This window comes from Bubalus kerabau, chromosome 4, assembly GCF_029407905.1.
Source record: "Bubalus kerabau isolate K-KA32 ecotype Philippines breed swamp buffalo chromosome 4, PCC_UOA_SB_1v2, whole genome shotgun sequence".
NCBI lineage: Eukaryota > Metazoa > Chordata > Mammalia > Artiodactyla > Bovidae > Bubalus > Bubalus kerabau.
Genome location: NC_073627.1, coordinates 117,225,299 through 117,247,627, shown reverse-complemented (window position 1 = coordinate 117,247,627; position 22,329 = coordinate 117,225,299). Strand labels below are relative to the sequence as shown.

Here is a 22,329-nt window from a genome sequence, read left to right as displayed (position 1 = left end):
CATTGGAAGGACTGATGCTGAAGCTGAAGCTCCAATACTTTGGCCACCCAATATGAAGAACTGACTCTTGGAAAAGACCCTGATGCTAGGAAAGATTGAAGGCAGGAGGAAAAGGGGACGACAGAGAATGAAATGGTTGGATGACATCACCGACTCGATGGACATGAGTTTGAACAAGCTTTGGGAGTTGGTGATGGACAGGGAAGCTTAATGTGCTGCAGTCCATGGGGTTGCAAAGAGCCGGATATGACTTAGCCACTGAACTGAACTAAAGCAGTTATGATACCAAGTTACTATGAACCTGTAAAAAGCAAAGCAGACACCATAGACTAGGAATCTTGGGACCTGGAGCATTCCCCTTTATCCTAGAACTATTCTAAAAGCAGACTATATAGTACATACTATATTTCTGCGAGGGATGTAATTTCTGAGGCATCTTGAAAAGTGATAGTGAAAGTGAAAGTCATTTGGTTGTGTCCAGCTCTTTGCGACTCAATGGACTATTGTCCATAGAATTCTCCAGGCCAGAATACTGGAGTGGGTATCCTTTCCCTTCTCCATGGGATCTTCCTAACCCAGGGATCAAACCCAGGTCTCCGCATTGCAGGCGGATTCTTTACCAGGTGAGTCATAAGGGAAGCCCAAGAATACTGGAGTGGGTAGCCTATCCCTTCTCCAGCAGATCTTCCTAACCCAGGAATCAAACCAGGGTCTCCTGCATTGCAGGCAGATTCTTTACCAACTGAGCTGTAAGGGAAGCCCTGAGGCATCTTAGATTTTATATTTTAAAATAAAACTGATAATTTCTATTTAAATATATTAATGGAATCTAAATCTCAAAATGTTTTGATATCTATATAACACATTTAAAAAGAAAATCATAAGCTCTTAACAAAAAATTTTCAGTATATATTATTTCTCCTTAAATTCACACTTCCATTTTACTACCCCTATAGAATTTTATTTTAATGTCAAAATTTTTATATTTGAAAGTCTTCTATTAATTACCTGGTAATATTTCTCTGCAACAACAAATATATTGTATATTTAAATTAAAAAATTTTCCCCTATGAGTACAAGTTCTGAGTTTTAACTTTCCTTCTGGATTGATTTATTATTATCACTATTGCCAAGTCACAATCAACAAAAATTTTACAATTTTATTACTAATTTTGTATTTGCTAAACATGTGATTAAATATTTAAGGGAAATGCATCTCTTAATAAGCCAGATGGGGCTTTTTTCCCCTTCCAATGAATTCTAGTACCTATGCTTGTCTACTATTTACTACTAGAATGTAACGGGGTTTAGCATCACTTCTATTCCTATTTTTGTTTTTAGGAATGTAAAAGTGTTAAAAATATATTCAAATAAATATGTAGGTGGAAGTGGAACTAATGTTGCTAAAGCAGTTTAATCATTTTTTAAACTCCTTCTGAAATATATGCCTCAAAATAGCATTCTATCATCAAAAACTACCTTCATGATCTATAACTGACAATTTGGTTGTCTTCCTTCAATTTTGTTGAAAGCAAAGAAATAGAAACTACCTGACTTGTAAAAGCACATTTTGCCCTTTAATTAGAATTATTCACTTTCTCAGCATCTAAATCAAACTTTCAAATTGTCCTTTTGTTGCAGTGATATGCAAGTTTTTCCATCTTGGGAACCATGCACATAATAAAATTTGTCTTTTGTGGAATGGAAGTGAGATTACTCGGAGAAGGCAATGGCACCCCACTCCAGTACTCTTGCCTGGAAAATCCCATGGATGGAGGAGCCTGGTGGGCTGGAGTCCATGGGGTCGCTAACAGTCAGACACGACTGAGCGACTTCACTTTCACTTTTCACTTTCATGCATTGGAGAAGGAAATGGCAACCCACTCCAGTATTCTTGCCTGGAAAATCCCAGGGGCGGCGGAGCCTGGTGGGCTGCCGTCTATGGGGTCGTGCAGAGTCGGACACGACTGAAGTGACTTAGCAGCAGCAGCAGTGAGATTACTGTGAAAGTGGAGGAGCAAAAGAGGAGCCAACTTACTCAGAGAATACGTTGGAAAACTGAGGGTGTGTAAAGTGATTCCATTTAGAAAACCTTTATATGTTTCTCAATCTTAGGGATACGGATATTTTGGGGAGAATAATTCTTTGTTTGGGGGGACTGTCCAGTACACTGTAGAATGTTTAGCTGCATTCCTGACATTCACATACTGGATTCCAGCAACACCTCTTCAATTGTGATAACCAAAAATGGCTCCGGACATTGCTAAGTATCTCCTGGGGGCAAAATTCTCACCTGTTTTGAACCACTGCCCCAGGGGATTAAGTACACAGGAAAGAAGACTCCTTAGCAGGGAACATCATACTTGAATTCTGTCCTACTAAGTACCAATGAGTTCGCAACAGTCCTAAGGGCAAATGGAGATTCATCTATCTCAGAGCATAGGAATATTTAAAAATCTTCCCACAGCCCCACCAGAAGGTATCATTTCATCCTCTAGCTCTTATATTTTGAGACTTGAATATATGTGTCAGTGCTCTTTAACATCCCTATGGATTACAAAGTCCCCCCAAGTGTTGTCAGGAGATAAATATGGGCTAGTTTAATGAAGGAAAAATGAAGGCAAATTGATTAATTTTTCAATATGAGTATCCTGATCTTTCCCTCAACATTTGAAGTAATGTATTTCTTATGCTGGGCTTCCTTAGTGGCTCATGGAGAAGGCAATGGCACCCCACTCCAGTAGTCTTGCCTGGAAAATCCCATGGACGGAGGAGCCTGGTGGGCTGCAGTCCGTGGGGTCGCTGAAAGTCGGACACGACTGAGCGACTTCACTTTCACTTTTCACTTTCATGCATTGGAGAAGGAAATGGCACCCACTCCAGTATTCTTGCCTGGAGAATCCCAGGGGTGGGGGAGCCTGGTGGGCTGCAGTCTGTGGGGTCGCTGAAAGTCGGACACGACTGAACGACTTCACTTTCACTTTTCACTTTCATGCATTGGAGAAGGAAATGGCAACCCACTCCAGTGTTCTTGCCTGGAGAATCCCAGGGGTGGGGGAGTCTGGTGGGCTGCAGTCTGTGGGGTCGCTGAAAGTCGGACACGACTGAGCTACTTCACTTTCACTTTTCACTTTCATGCATTGGAGAAGGAAATGGCAACCACTCCAGTGTTCTTGCCTGGAGAATCCCAGGGGCGGCGGAGCCTGGTGGGCTGCCGTCTATGCGGTCACACAGAGTCGGACACGACTGAAGCGACTCAGCAGCAGCAGCAGCAGCACTGGCTCATACGATAAAGAATCCGCCTGCAATGTGGGAGACCTGGGTTTGATCCCTGCGTTGGGAAGATCCCCTACAGGAGGACATGGCAACCTGCTCCAGTATTCTTGCCTGGACAATCCCATGGACAGAAGAGCCTGGGGGGCTCCTCTCACATTAGTAATAGCCTTATTATTAATTTCTCACATTAATAATAGCCTTCAGAGACAAAAAAGCAATGTTAACCAACTCTTTATAAGCATTTAATAAGGCAAGACCCTTCATTTCCAATGATGGAGAAAGTTTTTTAGCTGTATATTATTATTATTATTTCCAGTACTTATTGTAAATTATAGCATGTGACTTTCAAAAAGACTAGACTCTAAGGATCTTCAGAGGATGGGACTGAATTCTAGTCACTCGTGTATTTTTAACACTTAGGAGAGTGCTTGATGCATAATAGGTCCTTAATAAACGCTTGGTGATGAATGAGTGAACAGTTGTGAAAATATTAAATGTTAATTTTTGTAGTGAGCTATTAAACTTTCAACCTTAACCCTATTATCATACGAGCTGACCTCAGGCAAATGGATGAGCTAAAATACAGTGAATCATAGACAAATGGTAGCCTTATTACTATGCCAGAGTAATTGCACAGTCACTGTGACATTTATCTACAGACTAACCTACAGAGAATGTGTGGAAATTTTTGAAAGTACAGAAAAAAAAAATAAGAAAATAATTACCTGATACCTTAATATCACAAAGTAACTTTTAATATTTTTATATGTTTGCTTCAGTGTCTTTTTTGTGCATTTTATATAGTTTGGATCATGTAATATATACAGTTTTGCATTTTCACTTTTTATTTGTTTTCAGATTTAGTGAAGTCAGGGATGATGTCTTCCTTGCTCACTATTTTCTCTCTAGAACCTAAAACACATTGTCCAATACATATAAACATTTAATACTAGTGAAGGGTATTAGCTACATGGCGGCTGTACTCAATCGCTGAGTTGTGTCTGACTCTTTGTTACCCCATGGCTCCTCTGCCCATGAGATTTTCCAGGCAAGAATACTGGAGTGGGTTGCCATTTCTTTCTCCAGGCTAATCACAGTGGCTACATATTAGTATTATAGTAAGTACGTACTAAATGAAAGTGTGCTATAAAGAGCATTATAGCAAAGCTTCCCTATATGGTTAAAAATATCGTAATGAGGCTATAACAAATCTTTAGGTATAAGACTTGAGGAACAAATTCTTTTGACACTTTACTTCCTTTGGAGAGATTCCCAGATGATGAATTACTGGGCCCAAGAGTATGCTCATTTTTAAGTGTTTAGGCTCAAAGATTGTACTGAGCCAATATGAATATAAACACCTACTACAGAGTATGTAGTAGGCGTTTATATCCAATTCATCACACCCTCCCCAATTTGACAGGTGAAGATGCTACTAATATTGTTTTAATTATTTAATAAGTGAAGTTGAGCTTTTTCTTTCTAATTGTTTATTAAGCCATTTTTATTTCTTCTTTTAATACTGTTGTTTACATTTGGGGGACTTTTTTAAGGTGTTGAAACTGCATTTTTAAACTGTTAAAAAAGGTACTTCATTTATCGCTTTGGGTTTCCTTTGGCTTAGCTACCCAGGGCACATTCTTATTTAGTCCTGTCCTGCATATCTCACAGGATGCTGTGTGCATCATGCAGACGGTGCCTACAGACTCTCGCTGAGAACTATAGAGCATTAAACACAGGCAAGATAGTAGTATACATTTTACCTGCGATTACATTTGTAAAGCAATGAGACTGCATCTGCCAGCTCCTTCAGGTTTATGAAATCCCTTTTTTAAATGTTTTCAGAATTTTCCTTAAGTTCAGCTACAGTGCCAGGACTGACAGAATTAATGAGTATGAAGAAATATTCCACTGTTTCTAAAAGACAGAGTAAGCACAGAAGGTATTTTTATATGAGGTAAAACAAAGAGAATCATCAGATAAACCTACATTTTTCCCAGTGTGATATTATTAAACATACTAGACACTAAATGTAAGATGAAGACACATAGCATGGATTCATATGCAGTCCATCTTCTTTCTAATAGTATCTGTGGTCAAATGTAGTGGAGTTGTGGGAGTCAGGACCATTATATAATAAGATCAATTCAAGTCCTGGAGAATAAATGACAGGGTAGGGTTGGTGTTTCAAGCTATGTTTGCATAGCACAGTTCACACGAAAGAGGCCTGAAAAATCAATAACAGTGCACTAATAAATATGCTTTTAAAAAATGTGAATGAACTTAATGTGAAAGCATAAAAAATCAATCATATAAACGATAGCTTGATGTAAGGAATATTATGCTTCAGCCAAAATGCAAAACACATTAAATTGCCTTATTGTTAAAGATGAGCAGAGCTTTGCATTTATTCAGAATTAATGTCAAATTTAATTGGTTTTTTCTTTATATTGCTGGGCACAATTAGACATGGCAACCTCTTAATGTTGTCAAGATTTTTTTCCTTAAGAAAATATTTTATGCTTGTGCAAAATAGAGAGTTGGATAGGATGATAACAGGCCCTTGATATAAATGGTATATTGATGAGACTTTCAATCCCAGTCAATCAATCAATCAAAATTAATTAAACTCAGGTAAATGGTGGTATGCTCAACACTTCAACCCATTCCTTTACTTGAAATGCTTATGGCCAATGACAGATAACCCTCCTCTTAAGAAACATAAAAACCAGAGGAGAGAATTGACAAGCTGAGGGACAAATTAATGAATTAGCATTATAAACTATTAGGCGAACGCATGTTGATTACTGAAGAGGAATTTCGTATTTTGACATCAACAGGATTTATAGCTACTTCCCATAAAATTGTTTTTCTTAAAGTAGATGCAGCTAGGTTAGGATCTTAGTGGAGGAAAATCTATAAACATGTGATTTCACTAAAAATTAGAAATCTCTGACAAATAAGACATATTTAAATTAATGAAATTAAATTTTAGAATCTGTGAGGGAATAGTTATATTCACAAAATCTTACTATATGTAATTTGACTTTGTTATTATTTTTACTGGACAGTTTCTATTTAGAATTTGTAGATGTTTCTGTAATTATTATTGTTGTTGTTGTTTAGTCACTAAGTCCTGTCTGATTCTTTTGTGACCCCATGGACTCGAGCCCGTCAGACTCCTCTGTCCGTGGGATTTCCTAGGCAGGAATGCTGGAGTGGGTGGCCATTCCTTCTTCAGTGGATTTTCCGCACCCAGGGATCGAACCTGCATCTCCTTCATTGGTAGGCGGGTTCTTTACCATGGAAACACCAGAAAAACCTGTTTCCATAATACTTAATTTAATTTTTCCTGAGATTGGTAAAGGCCATGATCATTATTTTAGGAGTGAAACCTGTGGAGAGCTATGGTTTACCCAAGAGGATCTTGTGATTGGATGAAATATAAAGTTTTATTACACTATTATGTATTACTTATATGGCCAAAATACTCATGAGAGATCTGGTACAAGTTTTATTTTGAGGGCCAATACTGGTCAAATGGTAGTACAGGTTGCATCTGGACTTAGCAAGTATTAACGCTGTAATTGATTAGTGATGTCTGCTGTGGATGCAGGGATGGTAGAAAATAGCACAGCACAGCCTAAAAGAGAAAGCATAGAGTAATGAAAACAGAACCGGACTCAGAGTCAAAAGCCCTTGATTGAAGTCAAATTCTGGTCTCAACTTCTCTTAACAAATAATTATGGACAAATCATATATTTTCATATTTACAAAAAAGAGGTATAGTCAACACTGGACATTTGAGAAATTCAAAAGACTATTGAAGGACTTCTTTAGGAATTTTAAAAGAAAACCACTTTTGTTGTGTCTGAGACTGTTATCTTCGAAGGAATGGGTTGTTACACGTTGTAAGTACTCAATAATTGGGATTTGTTGAATCACATTTAAATTTGACCTGCTATAGACAGTGTCAACTACAACTTTGTCACATACTTTCTTTTACTTTTTGGTCATTGTATATGATATGATATGTATATGTATATGATAAGATAAAAGAAAGTCCTTTTTTGACTCTAGATTACCATTCATGTCAACCATGTTAGATAATTTTTCAGAAATCATTAATGAAATTTCAGTGGAAAAAAATCAGAATTAATTTATTTAAATGCAAAAGAACATCTTCTAAAACTGATAAAATAAATTTTAATTTATTCTAACATGAGTGGCAGCCAGACTGACTTTTAGTAATATTAGTAAATAAAACAAAATAAAATCAAAACACAATTGAAAAGGTATTAATGTTACCTCATTGGCATTCTTTATTATTGGTATTTCTGAACTGTCTTCAGAAAGATACTCCAAAAGCCCTGTTCCTTTAGTACTTAGCTTTTTTGTTTGTTTTTAATGACAGGAATGAAAATATACATGCAAGGGTGAAAGTGCTTAGAATTGCCTTTTAAAAGTAGCCAGCATTTAAAATAAAAAAACAGAACATTGGTGGGTTGTTTGTTTTAAATTTAAGTTTAGAGCAAACGGAATAGGTTAGGATCCTAAAAATTTCTATACGAATTTATCCAAAATATTTATTTAAATTATTGTCAAGAAGCACTGCACCTTAATGTGTTTTTCCTGAACAAATGTTCCTCTCTTCAACCAGACTGTGTGGCATTTGCTCATATTCAACAACTGTGGAAATTTGGAACAAGGTTTCTTCTTAAAAAAAAAAAAATTTAATTCCTTTGCTAGGTGCCAGGCACAATTCATGTACAAGTTAATAGGAAATACCATGTGTAATAATTATATTATTTGACCTGACAGTGATAATGGTAGGCAACTATTCATTAGAAACTGAACATGTCTAAGTTCTTTAAACTTATGTGTTATTGTTTGATTCTGAAATCTAGCAGCCAGCAGCCACTGGGTGGTAAACTGTGACTCGAGTGTTCATTCTGGCTCAAGCTCTATAATGAAACTTTTACTTGGGCAACTTGGAACGTGGGCTTTTATGCTAATCCAGTGTTATGGAATCTGTATGAAGCACTTTTGCCATCCATTCCTTGTACAGGTGAAATTAAACATATTCTAAATGTGCTTTGATAAATAGCTAGTTTTTATTATTTTCATTACACTATTCAGGCAAATAAAAATAATACTACTGTTGGAATTTCATATCCTCAGAATCAACTACAAACAAGAACATATTCTGATTCTATATAACAAGAGTGTCTTTAAAGAGTCTTTTTAAGGGCAAGATCAAAATAGTGATTTAATGTTGACTTGTACTATGCATATTTCCATTAAAACCAGAGTAAAAAAATCTAGATTCAGATTTCATATAACATTTATATAAATCATTCTTCGCCAAAGGTTCGATCAATATTTACCACCCAGAAAAGCACATTGGCACAGGCATAATATGAAGTGGCATATATGTCCATTGTCACATAACATGTGACACCATAGATAAGCACCAGAGAAAGTACAATAAGTGAGGGAAGGAGTGTCCAGAAAACAAGTTGCCTTATTTAATAACTGATTAATCAAAACTCCGAAAAGTTAGAGGGGCCATTCTGTGCCCTCTCTTCCAACCTTTCACCTTTTCAGAAAATACTCAAAAAATGGGGAGTCACTTCCTGAATTTTTCCAGTTCCATGACATAAAGCACAATAGCCATTATATTATCAGGGTACGCTGCAACAACAAAAAAGCATCCCTTAATCTAATAAATTCCAATTAATAATCAACACTTTAAAATGTTTCTATTTTTCAAGAATGAAAATGTATGACTTGTAGAAATTTGAAGATGAAGTTTATGCTAATGTGGAGGTTTATGACCAAGAGTGGTGATTTGGCTGCCTGAAAGTCTCAAATGGTGACATTTACTTTTCTGCACTCTCTCCAGCCCAGAGTCAGGTTTTCAGTTTTGTAGGCTCAGAAACTTGATCTCACTAGTGTCTCAGAGTAGATTAGACCTTAGTACAAGAATTCAAGTTAACTAAGCTCACAAGAGCTAATGTATAAGACCGGAATGCCAAGTTATCATTTCAAAATGAAGAGCCTAATTGTGAATTGCAGTGGATACTTTTTTTTTCAGCTCCAGCAGCAATTTACCTATAGACAGACAGTGCTAGGATGGACAAGGCCAATAGTTGTGTCTCATACTCACATTTCTGTTGCTACCTAGGAGTCCAGGAATTCTTCTTGAAATATGCTTAAGGGATAGAATAACTCAAAAGTCAGCAAGACTATTATGTTGATTTTACAGTTTGATTTTCAGAGTTCAATCTTACATCCAAGTTTCTGGAATGGAAAAGTTTGAAGATTATCACTATGGCCCTCACACACTGCTGACATAACCCTATTATTTCAGTGGATTTTATTCTTTCTGATATCTAGTAATCTAAGATACTCTCTGGAGCAGATATCACTATTTCCAGGTAATGCCAGGTATTTAAGTGAAGTTGCTTAGTCATGTCCGACTCTTTGTGACCCCACGGACTGTAGTCTACCAGGCTCCTCTGTCCATGGAATTTTCCAAGTAAGAGTACTGGAGTGGGTTGCCATCTCTTTCTCCAGGGATCTTCCCAACCCAGGGATCAAACCCAGGTCTCCCGCATTGCAGGCAGACGCTTTACCCTCTGAGCCACCAGGTATTTAAGGTAATGCCTTAAACAGTAAAGAAAATGAAACTCAGTATCTACCAGGCATTTCTTTATTTTACAAAGGCAAGAATTTTTCTTATAAAAACAAATGTATAAGAGCACTGTAATTTTTTTATTTTGCAAGTTACATTCTTCTTCACTGTGATATTGTCTAATTCTGTACATTTTCTTTTTGTAATTTAAGAATTACTTTAGAGCTTTCTTTTTTAAATCATCACTTGTAAATTATTTTAGTAATAAAAGTTTTACTTGGAAACAATACTACTACTTATTTTATATTAGGATATGTTCTTTTTGGATCAGTTCTACTTCCATAAACTAAATTTCACATAACACTAACAATACAAGAAACAACCTCATTTATGATGAACAAATTAACCGAAGGACAGACTTCTATTCATCCTCAGAGGACCATCTCAAATATCACTTCTCCTGTGAGAGCTACTTGGGTGTTTTAATAGCGTCCGGACTGTATTCTGTTCTCCTCTCACTTTATCATAGATTTAACCTCACCAGTTGTCTATGTTTTATCCACGTAGGCATCCTCAGGCTCAGTTTTGTGCTTCTCTTTGAGTTGATGCTCAATAAATCACGGATAAATGAATGTGAGTCACATGCATTTCTATTAGTGTATATATATATATGCTTGTAGAAGATGAGATCTTCAAGTCTGTCCTTTTCAAAATTAAAACTGAAAACTGAAACATTTAGGAAGATGGTCTTAATACTGAAGTGGATATCTTAATTTGTACTCTTAAAAATGAGTTGATCGATGAGTTTGACAAAGTTTTCAGAACAGGGGTGAATTAAGATTAATTCGTTCCAATTAAGGACAGAAATTTGTATTTAAAAATTATATTAAAAAACTATCCAGAAGATTAAAAGAAAATAATAGTCTTCATTTTTTGCAGCCAGCAATACTGATTTATTTCATGCTAAGTAATGATTATATTCCAAGGCCTTTTAAAAAAGCTTTTGTTGTTTCTTTTTTAAAGGATAATTTTGTGCCCAAATTCAGAGAGTACCTTTTATACTTCTAATTCAATATTAAAGTATTTTATATCTACTTTTGTCACATGATTATAACATAAACCTAACGAAATGCAGGTAGTGGTGTAACTCTCTTTAAAGAAGGATGCTTCTTCAGACAGTCATATGGAAAATTTTAAAAATATAATTTAAAGTTAACTTGTTGCAATATTCACTGCAAGAAAAGCTTTACTATGAGATAAAATATATGTAACAATTTTCTTTAAGCATTCCATATCTTTCATATTCCAGATCTTTCATATATGTACCAGGATATTGGGTTCACATGAATACAAAGTAATAAGCAGGATAGTAACAAAAAAACACAAGTCAGTAATCAACCAGATTATTTGCCCTTCTTTTTCTGTCTGTAAATCCACGGAATTTGAGAAATATAACCCAGGACCACAAGATGTGACAACTAATCACACACACAAAAAAATGACACCAATAAACACCCTTTTTAGTTAGGTAATTTACAAAGTCAGCATATCCAGCTAGTTAATAAAATATTTACTATGCAAAGGGAAACACGCTTAAGTTGAAGCCAATTACATATGTTCTTTCATAAGAACATGTTGAACAAGTTTTTAGTCGCATGTTTTGGCAAAAGGTAATGTTTATATTGACCTTTGTAAGAATATGCCTAAACCAAGAACATCCCAATGTAACTTTAAAACAAAATTAAGATACTATTATAATGATTATCATAAAGTAAATTCTATTTCTAGTAGTTACAAAATAAGCCCTAACCAACAAAAATGCATGTTACATTTAGTATAAAATACTGTACTTGCTAAAAGTTATTTTTAAATGTTTTAAATGCTTACTTCTGCAAGGTATTATACACCGTAGGTAAAATATACACTGAATATTATTTTTAACTCCCCAATAACCATTAATGAAATTGCACCTATTATGCAGACAACAAATCTAGGACTTGAAATATTGATGGCCACATAGATGTATTATTTTAAAGGTGGATAGAACAGGCCAAAATTCTAAGTGGCTTGCAATTCAACATAATAATTTTGTGACTCTGTGATCACAATATTTTCTCTCATAAGAACCCATTCCCCAATGCCATTAGTTAACCACATGATTATTATATTTAGTTTGATTCTCTATAAATGCCATTATAACACCTGTGGTTTCCCTCATTAAAAATTGAAATGGATGGGGTCAGAGGTTGAAAGGGCAGCATATGTGCTATGAAAGAACTAGTTAACATAGCTATTATATTGGTGCACTGGTAAATCTCTTTTCTATTCATCAGATGATTAGTTCAATCAATATTTATTCCTCTATGCTCCCTTTGTCTTGTGCTACAAAGGAGACATCCTTCATATTCATGGCATAAGCCTTGTTATCTATGAATTTGTTGCTTAATTTGAGAGGGAAAATTTTATTTATTTGGCAGTCCTAAATTCTTTGATTCCTTTTCCCTCTAATTGTCATTAGGTAGTATAATGGAGTTTTGTGTAGATTATTTATAAATAAATGCTATTAACAGTTTCTTTTCTATGCAACTGAAGTACCACATGTATTCATTTCTCCTTCTCAAATGCTCTGAAAAGTTGCTTCTGTTTCTCTAAATATGTTTGAATTTGGAAGTCTGGATTGTGAAAGCAAAGATAAGAATGATTTTCTCTCTCAAATATTCATTCTTCTTGTCTGAGTGGGTGGTTATAGGCACATACATATACATATTGTGTATCAGTGTGTATCAACAGACGCCTCCAAAGACTGCTATTATCTGCTAGGGATTCTGTTAAGTCAGAGATTCTATTCAAAGTAAGATAAATATTTGCAAGAAGCTGTAATTGGAAGATGATTACAAAATTATAGGAATAATACTTTATGTGTAGAGTGCTCATTTTATCAAAGGTCATTATTCATTACATTAAAAAAGATTTATTTCATTGGTCTACTTAATTTCTGTCCCTTATTATCTAAGAATGGGAGGAATAGTGAAACTACAGCTAAGATTTAAAAAGCCTCATATTAATTATTAAGTAAAATGTCCATTCCTAATATTAACTTTTCTGTGTATTTTAACATCACAATAAAATGTTTTGTTAATGTCAATTACATAAAATTAATGGCAATATAATTTAAAGCCTTTTTTGTCTTTATGGAATAGACACAGAAATGATTTAGTCTTCAGAAATTCTCATCATAATACTAGAATGATAAAAATATATATAATTTAAGTCATCTCAGTCTCTAATAACTTTTGCACTAATAACATTTGTATTCATAACTTCAATTTGTTTTAATCAGGCCAAAATTTGATGGCCTTAACTTTGATATTAATTCTCGAATTTCTTCATGTAATTATCTGCAAGGCTTAGATTTCTCCAAGGGACAGTGGCATTGATGTTATTGTTCACAATTTAAAACCTTGCTTCATTTATAAATTTTTAGAACACCAGCATATATAGAATTTTAAAACTTGATAATTTACTAGAGTAATTTTTAACTCTGTATTAATTGGATGCTATAGCATGTACTTTAAATAAGAGGTATATTATGCATCACAATGAAAAAAATTTAGTAAATGCATTGTGATTCACACTTTTACTTTTTAAGACTATAATGAAAAGTATAAAAACCACACATAAAGCTGAAAAAAAGTTTTACTCGTCGTTTATGTAGGAAAATTTCCTGTATTGAACCATTTAAAAATCCTGGTGCTAATTCTGTAAATGCTACTTTTAGAAAAAAAAGTAGATATTATTATACAGTTGGACTGCCATATTCATGAAGACCAACCCTGAAGCTTAATATTTTCTTGGTGTTGAAAAATTTTTGTTGCTGTAAAATTAAGTTTCATGAGTATGAAGCATTTAAGTTTAAAATACAATGTATTTGCATTACATATACACAAGAATAGTTGCTTTTAAGGTTGTAAATAGTTTAGTGTCTAACAAATTGTTACCAAAATAAGTAAATGTGGACATTTCTTTTGAGTATAAAATAAATGTGTTTTTATGTTAAAGTAAAAGTCACATAAACCACTTTAATAATGAAGTGAGAAATCCTTCAAGGGTTTTATAAACAGTATAGCAAATTATACTGTTGTCGATGGAAAATCCAGGACTTGTGAGTTTTAAATGGCCGCTACAAAGGAGTTTTAATCTTGTATTCCCCATGTTTATAAAGCCCGCTGCTCAAAGTTCTTCCTTTCTATTTCCATCCTGGTTTCCAATTTCTGATTATCTGAAAATATAGAAAAGTTAAAAGCCTTAAAGGTACTAATATGTACTCCAGAAGTCCAGGATGTTAAGCACCTCTATGTCAAAATACTTGCTATAAATTCACTCAGGATGTTGGGGGTAGGGGAAGGAGAGAGTCCCAAGATGTAATCACCTAAGGAAAAAAAAAATTTTTTTTCTGGTGAAATATGTTTTCAACAATACTTGAAATATAGCTTTAGGATTTTTCTTTGAACTGTTTGAATGTTTGCTTTTCTTGGATTATAAAGGCAGTTTAGTAATAATTACTTAATGAACAATTGCTAATGGCTACTGACAGAGATGTCCTTCCAGCAATGTTTTTTATTTGTAGGAAGTGGAATGTTGGTTAGAAATATTTAATTGGAATTTCTGGAAGAAATTAAGATCTAGAACAAGTCTAGGAAATTTAAAGGCCTGGCCGCCAGGACATTCAGAGCTCCAGACTTCTCAAGGATGGCCATACTTCTGAGAGCAAGCTGCTTTTTTCTAAAGTTAGCAGTTTATAAAAATTAACTACCTGAAAATAATAGCTGAAAGCCAGACTTTAGAAATGCCAAGCCCTATCCTTGCTTACAGCAAGCGTAAAACCAGATTTCTAATCCCAGGGAGCCACAATCACCTATTGATTGCCACGACATCTGTGCCCCTGTTTTTGGAAGCAGGGTTTTCTGCGGAGGCAGGGCTGAAAAATCCGACCATTTCAGTGCCCCTGTGTAATAAACAGCTGGCAGGCTTCCCAGCAAGGAGTCTTGAAATCCACACCTCGGCTCACTTGTTTCTCACCTATGGTCCGACCCAATTAAAAGTCCTCCTTTCCACATTCAGAAGTTACCCTTTTCAGTAATGCAATCTAGGACGCAGCATCTCTAGACCTCATGTAGTAGGTACCCTCTAGCAGACAAAGGGTGAAAGGCTTTGTGCGCCACCAAATACAATCTTCTCCGCTCCAGGCCAGCCCAGAGTAAGCCGCAGCGCTGGGGACCGGACTCTGTTCATCTGTGGGGTAGGACAATGACCTAAAGATCAGCGTCTCTTAACCCCTTTCTTACCCCAGAGCTACCCTCGGAATAAAGTCTCTTAACTCTCCTAGACTGGCGGGGGCGGGGGCGGGGGCGGGGTGGAGGCTGGGGGTCAGAGTGGGTTTGCTGGGTAGGTCCCTAAGGCGATCACTCGATCATGGACCAAGTTTGCATCGCGCCAAATGCCCTGACTCAGTAGAGTTGCCAAATGCAAATCGTGGAGAGGAGGCTGAGGCACAGACAGGGACCACTGGGGATAGAGGACGAGTGTGTGCGCGCGCGTGTCTGAGCGTGCGCTCGTGTGGTGTGTTTGGGGAAAGGGAGTGGGCACACTGTAAAGCTGAGTTCGAAAACCGCCCCCTCCCCCAAGTAGCCCAGGCACAAAAGAAAGTTGATTCGTTTCCGCTCTCACTTGTCAAGTTCACACTCAGGTTCAGCCTGTGACTCCCACAAGACTTCTGAGTAGCCTGGCCCCTTCTCAGTCCTTAAAACAATCAACCCTGATGACGTGGGAGGGTACAGTCTGTAGGAAGTGCACAGAGATGACAGAGGAGAGACAGTAAAGTGTAACCAAAGGAGTGTCCAGGAGGTAGAGAGGACTTCGCCACATTTTAAGGTTGATTTTTTCTCCAGCACATACCCTAAGGCCCCTTGAGAGCCATCTTAAGTTAGAGCCCTCTGGGACTAGGGGTGGGAAGGTGGGCTTCCACTGCTTTCTCAAGGTGACCAGGAGGCAGCACCTTCAAACTTCCTGAATCCCCCAAGTGGGCACCTTGGCGGATCTGGACTGTCACTGGCAAATGCTCCTTCAGGAGCAGGGCGATCAAGCTGCAGCCTACTCTTGTCCCACACTTTTCTCTACAATTTACGGGACAGTGAGTGGCTTTTGCACCCCAGGTCCCAGTGCCCTGTTGGAGTTGAGGGGGTGTGTAGTTTCAGGCCTTCATTCAGAATGTAAGAACCTAGCCATGGGAGCAATATTGATTGGAAGCAGAGAGGTAAGAGTTGGACGAACTCACTGCCCCAGAGAGGAATAGGGGAAACTGAAAGGAGAGAGGTTGGTGGTGAGACAGGACAGAAAAAGGAAAACGAAGACTAGGATGTCTCTTTCTTAAAGGTTCTGCACTCTCCAATTACCTAAGTATAGGTTCTTGAAAGAATCTGGTTAGTGAAGCCCCCAACCAGGACACTGAACAGGAACCAGCTCATGCTCAACGGCCCCACCACCTGTGTGTGGGTCAATCAAGACCGTGTCACCAGGATGTCCCTGCCCCTTAGCTTCAGCTACCTCCCTCCCACCCAGCTCCTTGGACGGCCTCTCTGTTCCTCTTCTTCCTTCCTTCTCCTGCCACGTCCCAGCGCCTAGCTGGCTAAACCCAGTCTCTGCCTTAGCGTCCAGGTTCGGGGTTCACATCCAGCGGAGCAGCGGGGAACATGCCTGCTCCCCTCTCCCTACGCTCCTAAAGAGGTGTTGGAAGTGTGGGTGAGAGGTGAACACAGCCGAGTGGAAGGTGATGAGTGTTGGTAGCCCAATTCTCCCAAGTTCGTCTTGGCTAGTCCACCTGTCGCGTGGGATCAGGGAGGTAGGAAGGTCTGGAATCGGCCGTTTCCAACTTTCCGTTGCCGGGGCCCAGAGAGACTGGCGAAGCAGAGAGGAGAGCTTCCCCACCCCCGCCGCCACCGCCCCGTCGCAAAGAAGGCAGAATGGCTAGGAGGAAAACCCGGGGTGGGGGTGTGGGGCGGGTGCTCAGAGGCTTGCACTTATCCTCATGGCACGCGGGCATCCGGCCCACTCTCCGAGAAAAGAGGGAAGTGGCCAAGCAGAAAGTGGAGCAAAGTGGGTCTGGGCATAGCGGGCAGGAAACCTGAACGTCCCGGCACCGAAGGGGAGAAGACAAAGTGATTCCCTAAAGCAGGTCAGGCCATCCGTCCCGGTAGCCCAAAGTGCACCCGGAGCAGGTGTTCTGCCCCTGTCCCAGGCGCGTCACCCCACAGCCGCCATCTCGCCAGGGCACCTGCCACAGCAGTCGCTGCCGTGGGTCCTTGCCCAAGGTTCACCCAGCACCGCCTCCCGCAGCGGCCCTTTGACAAAGGAGCCTTCCCCGCTGCGGGCAGCGCGGGCTTTTATCCTGTGGAACTTTCTGCGCAAAACTTTTTCAGAATGGTGCTAGTCCTTGGGCGGCGCAGGCTCGGGCACGCGGACCTGGCCAGGGCGCAGCTCCCGCGCGAGGGACGCGCGCAGGGGACGATCCCGGAATCTGTATCTAGACCGACACTGCTCCCTCTGCCTACCACTCCTACGAAGGGACACGTCGGCTGACCTGGACGCTGGGGGCCTCGTAACCTGAAGAATGTGTGTATCCGTCCCGACGCCTGCCCCTGAGCCCAGTTAGCCCAACCCGGCCGGCGACCGCCGCGCACCCGGCGCGGTTAGCGGCTTCTGCCCAGAGGCATCTTTCTCCCGGCTCTCCCTCCAACCCGCGCTGGCATCCGCACCCTAGAGTGACACCCCAAAACGGTACAGTAAAACTCAAGGACTGGGAAGAAGCAACTAGAGTCGTCCCACTCTCCAAAAAGCGCCTTTTCGCGTCCCTCCGGAACTCCCGGGAGGCATCAACACCTTCCCACAACTTTCTATGCCCAGGCCGTTTGCAGCCCACCTGCGAACGCGAACTCAGGAACTGCGCCCCGCCAACCTCTTTCCTCTTCGGCTGGGTGCGCCCCCCCCCCCCCCACTCCATTTACCATCTGGCTTGAGTTGGCCGGACCGGGGAGACACGGCGGGCTTGCTTACCTCGCATGGTGTAGCCGCTCTCCCGCTCCGCGTAGTCATGAAGGTGCTCCCAGCCCGAACCCGGAGAGCCCAAAAATCCCGCTCAGCACGAGTGAAGAAGGTAGTCGGTAAAGAGCTGCTCTGCCGAGAAAACCATCCCTTTAGGTGGATGCCGTGGCCGGAGGGTGACGTTTGCCGCCGCCGCTGCTGTGTTAACAGTTTTGATGATGGTGGTGGTGACTGTTTTGATGGTTGTTTGGTTGTTTGTTTTTCAGGAAGGGTGAAAAAAAATGTGCGTGCTGGCCGGCTGGCTGGTGCCTGGGTTTTGTTTTGCTATTTTCTTTTTTCTTTCTCTTCAATGCGCTTGGTTTTTAAAAACCGCCACCGCCTCCGGCTCAGAAGATTTCTTTTGTGATCACTTGGACTGAGGAGGAGGAGGAAGGGCAGCAGCAGGAGCAGGAGTTGGTGGTGGTTTTGTTAGTTACAAAGAAGAGGGAGAAGGAGCAAGGGGAAAAAAAGGAAACAGAAAAGGAAGAAAGGCGGTGTGGATGGCAGAGCATGTGCGTTTTCACATGACATCTGTGCCTGTTAGCGGATCCACAATGTGAATTTTCACTGTTCAGTTACAGGGAGGAAGGGAGCGAGAGAGAAAGAGAGAGGAGAGAGATGGAGAGAGAGAGTCGAGAAGGGGCTTATACGCGAGGGCGGGTTTGGCTGGGACTTCCAGGCCCCGCCTCCTGTCAGCGCCGCCGCCAATCAGCGCCCGGCATCTCTTCGAAGGGCTGGGACCACGGGAGACCGGCTTGAAGGCGAGGTGAGAGGAGGGGGTTAGGACACTGGAGCCTAAGGCGGCCGGGGCTGGAACTGGACAGTAGAGACTGTCCGAACTGGGTGGAGGGGGAGGAGAAGGGCCGATAGATGGGGGCAGATCTGCAGGTGACATTCACTTCCCACTCCAGGAGGAGGGAGGGGGTACTGACTATCATAGTCCTTGGAGGGGAGAGACTCGGGGCTCTCTGGGTCCCAGATTGCTTCCCTCTCTTGTGAACCCCGGATTGTTAGTTTTGAGCTTATGGCTGCCCTTCGTAGAGTCCATTTTCGGTAAACTCCGTGTGCCTGGCGGTGGTTTCCTAGGGCGGGACGCTTCAGTTTTAGTGCAAGAGTCAACTTTCATCACTTAGAGCACAACTAAAATGCAATCCCATGCAAGTAGCCCTCCTCTTCCTTTAAAACCATCTTTTACATGCTTCCTGCCTCAGTCCTAAAAAAAAAAAAAATAAATAAAATAAACAAAACAATGAGATCTCTTTTGCCTTTTAAAATAATTTTACAAAATGTTCGTGCCTTCTTTTATCGAAGAAATTGATTTTATTAGCATTTGTAGTTGCTATTTAACTAGCGTTGGGCCACAGGACTCAAGGATAAGAGCCCCAGGTAGCAGTGTGGCTACCTTAAGTGATGTAAGGTAAAAGGTTGATGCTACAAGGTTTGATTGTGTGTTGCTACTAGTGACTGCGCAGGGCTTTAGGTGGGAGGAACTAATTATTCTAGTTGCTACTAGAAGACATTTGTCTAGACGGGTCTGACACTTAAATGTAGGTAGGTGTTGTATTCCTTCGGTAAAAATTGTCCTCTATGACCACTTATTTGTATTGTGGTAAAAATCTAATATATATATCAAAACTGTTCCTTTTCTTTCTTTCTTTTTTTTTGGTTGGAGTATGTTGGAGTAGTTTCAGGTGAAGAACTGTTCCTTTTCAAGTTTTCTCCTCTCATTGGGCATATTAAAAGATGATCACATCTACTTCCCATAGTGAAACTGAAAGTCGCTCAGTCCTCTTGGACTCTTTGCAACCCCATGGACTGTACCATGGAATTCTCCAGGCCAGAATACTGGGCGGGTAGCCATTCCCTTCTCCAGGGCATCTTCCTAACCCAGGGATGGAACCCAGGTTCTCCCGCATTGCAGGTAGATTCTTTATTAGCTGAGCCACCAGGGAATTTCTTAAATACTTTGATTAATTAATCACTCCAAAAGACAGAGAGGTGAAAAAAAACTGCCTTATCTACTCAATTTTAAGGCATTAAGGCTTCTACTCTATAGCATACCTGTTGGCAAGAGCAGGCCACATCATTGTTTAGATATCTGAATAATTTGATTTTTACTAGTATTTATTTATGTCATGTAACACAAAGTGCAACGTAGAATTTGGCAATTATTTAGTTAAATAAATCACCCTAGTCTGCCGAGTAGTCCCCCCCACTCCTTTAAATAAAAATGGATTACTTTCTGAATCTTCACTAGTGTTAAATTAACTCAGCCCTGCTGTATGCCCTTCCATTTGCAAGCCAATGTGTAATTTAGGAAAATTTTAGTATTAAGAGTGAAAGTTGATTGAGTCTTTAATTAAATGAAATGAACAAAAGGAAGTTACTGTTCAGAATATTCCCTTATAAATACCTTTCCCCTAGATTTGTAATTGACACAGTAGTTAATCTTTTAAGATAATATTTAAGGCTCCCTAGTTTTATCATTTTTAATCAAGTAAAATATATTCATCATAACTACATTAAAGCGGCACTAAGTTATGCCTAATTTAGTTGCTTCATTAAAAATTACTGAATATAAAATAGTCAAGAAACAAATTGTGACTACATCATTTTAATTTTATGTGCTTTAAGCAGAGACACAGGAATATTGAAAATTCCAAAGCCTTTGTAAATATTATAATTATTATTGTTGTCATTGTTTTAGATTCTATTTCTCATTAAGGAGGAATTTCAAAATTCAAGAATTTTAACTCTTTCATCTAGTCCTAAATTTCTAAACATTTATTGAAACTGAAATTTCTTTTGACTGCTATAGCATCTGTAATTATTTACAAAGATAGTCAAAACATATATTAAAAATATTTTTTTTCTCATCCTACATATTTTTTTATACATCCTTTGCTTTGTGGGTTAACAAGGTATTCTTTTGCTTAGAACTATATTGCATATTTATTAGTCCTTCCTGAACACTTTTGAAAAATTGTTAATTAGAAATAAAAACAAGTATGTTAAATCATTTTTTCAAAACTATATGCATATTATATATGTGGTAGTGCAAAAGTAGCTTATTTTCTCTTTTAGAATGGAGTATCACGATTGGTTATAATGTGGTGATCTGGGATATTCTGTATCTTCCTAAAAATTTAAAAACCTAGTTCTTGAGTGTTACTAGTAACTTTCATATTGTTTCAAGTGAATGGAACCTATTTATGTAAAATAAATATTCAGGATTTAAATGAAAGAAATCACATTTTCCCAAGAGGTAACAAAATACTTATGTATAATCTGTTTTTGTAACCTATCTGCCAGCAAATATCCATATTTCAAGTGGCATAGTAATATAGTAATATAATATGCTTGATCACATGAGGTTCTGTGTCAATAATTTTACTTGAATGATTATGGAACTGCCTAGATTTCTATAAGCTTTAAACTTTACTTTTGGCTCTGGGACTGAAGGATGTTCCTAGTTGATAGCTAAATTTTGATGAATTTAAATGATAATCACTAAGTCACATACACCGCATTCAATCTCAAGAAGTAATATAATTTCATTCAGGTTGCCTGCTTACCTGCTTTGTTCACATATCACCACCCCATAAGGTTTAGGTGTAGGCCCATGGAGAAATAAAGATGTGAAATATCCTCATAGACATGACAGTTTAATATGAGCCAGCCAGTTAGGGTGACCATGGCATTCAGTGTTATAGTATTCCAATCTTAAAGTGCTCAAACTCAAATTGAAAGGAATGGTTTACTATATTCTGAGCAGGTTAGTCTATATATATCAGTTCAGTTCAGTTCAGTCGCTCAGTCATGTCCGACTCTTTGCGACCCCATGAATTGCAGCACACCAGGCCTCCCTGTCCATCACCAACTCCTGGAGTTCACTCACACTCATGTCCATCGAGTCAGTGATGCCATCCAGCCATCTCATCCTCTGTCGTCCCCTTCTCCTCTTGCCCCCAATCCCTCCCAGCATCAGAGTCTTTTCCAATGAGTCAACTCTTTGCATGAGGTGGCCAAAGTACTGGAGTTCCAGCTTTAGCATCAGTCCTTCCAAAGAAATCCCAGGGCTGATCTCCTTCAGAATGGACTGGTTGGATCTCCTTGCAGTCCAAGGGACTCCCAAGAGTCTTCTCCAACACCACAGTTCAAGAGCATCAATTCTTTGGAGTTCAGCTTTCTTCACAGTCCAACTCTCACATCCATACACGACTACTGGAAAAACCATAGCCTTGACTAGACGGACCTTTGTTGGCAAAGTAACATCTCTG

The 22,329-nt window shown here is 39.2% G+C and overlaps 1 protein-coding gene across 1 annotated transcript in view; it reads right to left on the bottom strand.

Annotated features, from left to right (window-relative positions):
* The window catches only part of RORB (RAR related orphan receptor B), a 208,104-nt gene extending 189,098 nt beyond the window's left edge, over positions 1-19,006 (bottom strand). The window contains exon 1 of the mRNA XM_055578317.1: positions 18,023-19,006. Within this exon, the coding sequence (XP_055434292.1) occupies positions 18,023-18,029 (7 nt within the window). The 5' untranslated portion in view covers positions 18,030-19,006. The remainder of the gene's footprint in view (positions 1-18,022) is intronic.
* Positions 19,007-22,329: the final 3,323 nt, after the last annotated feature.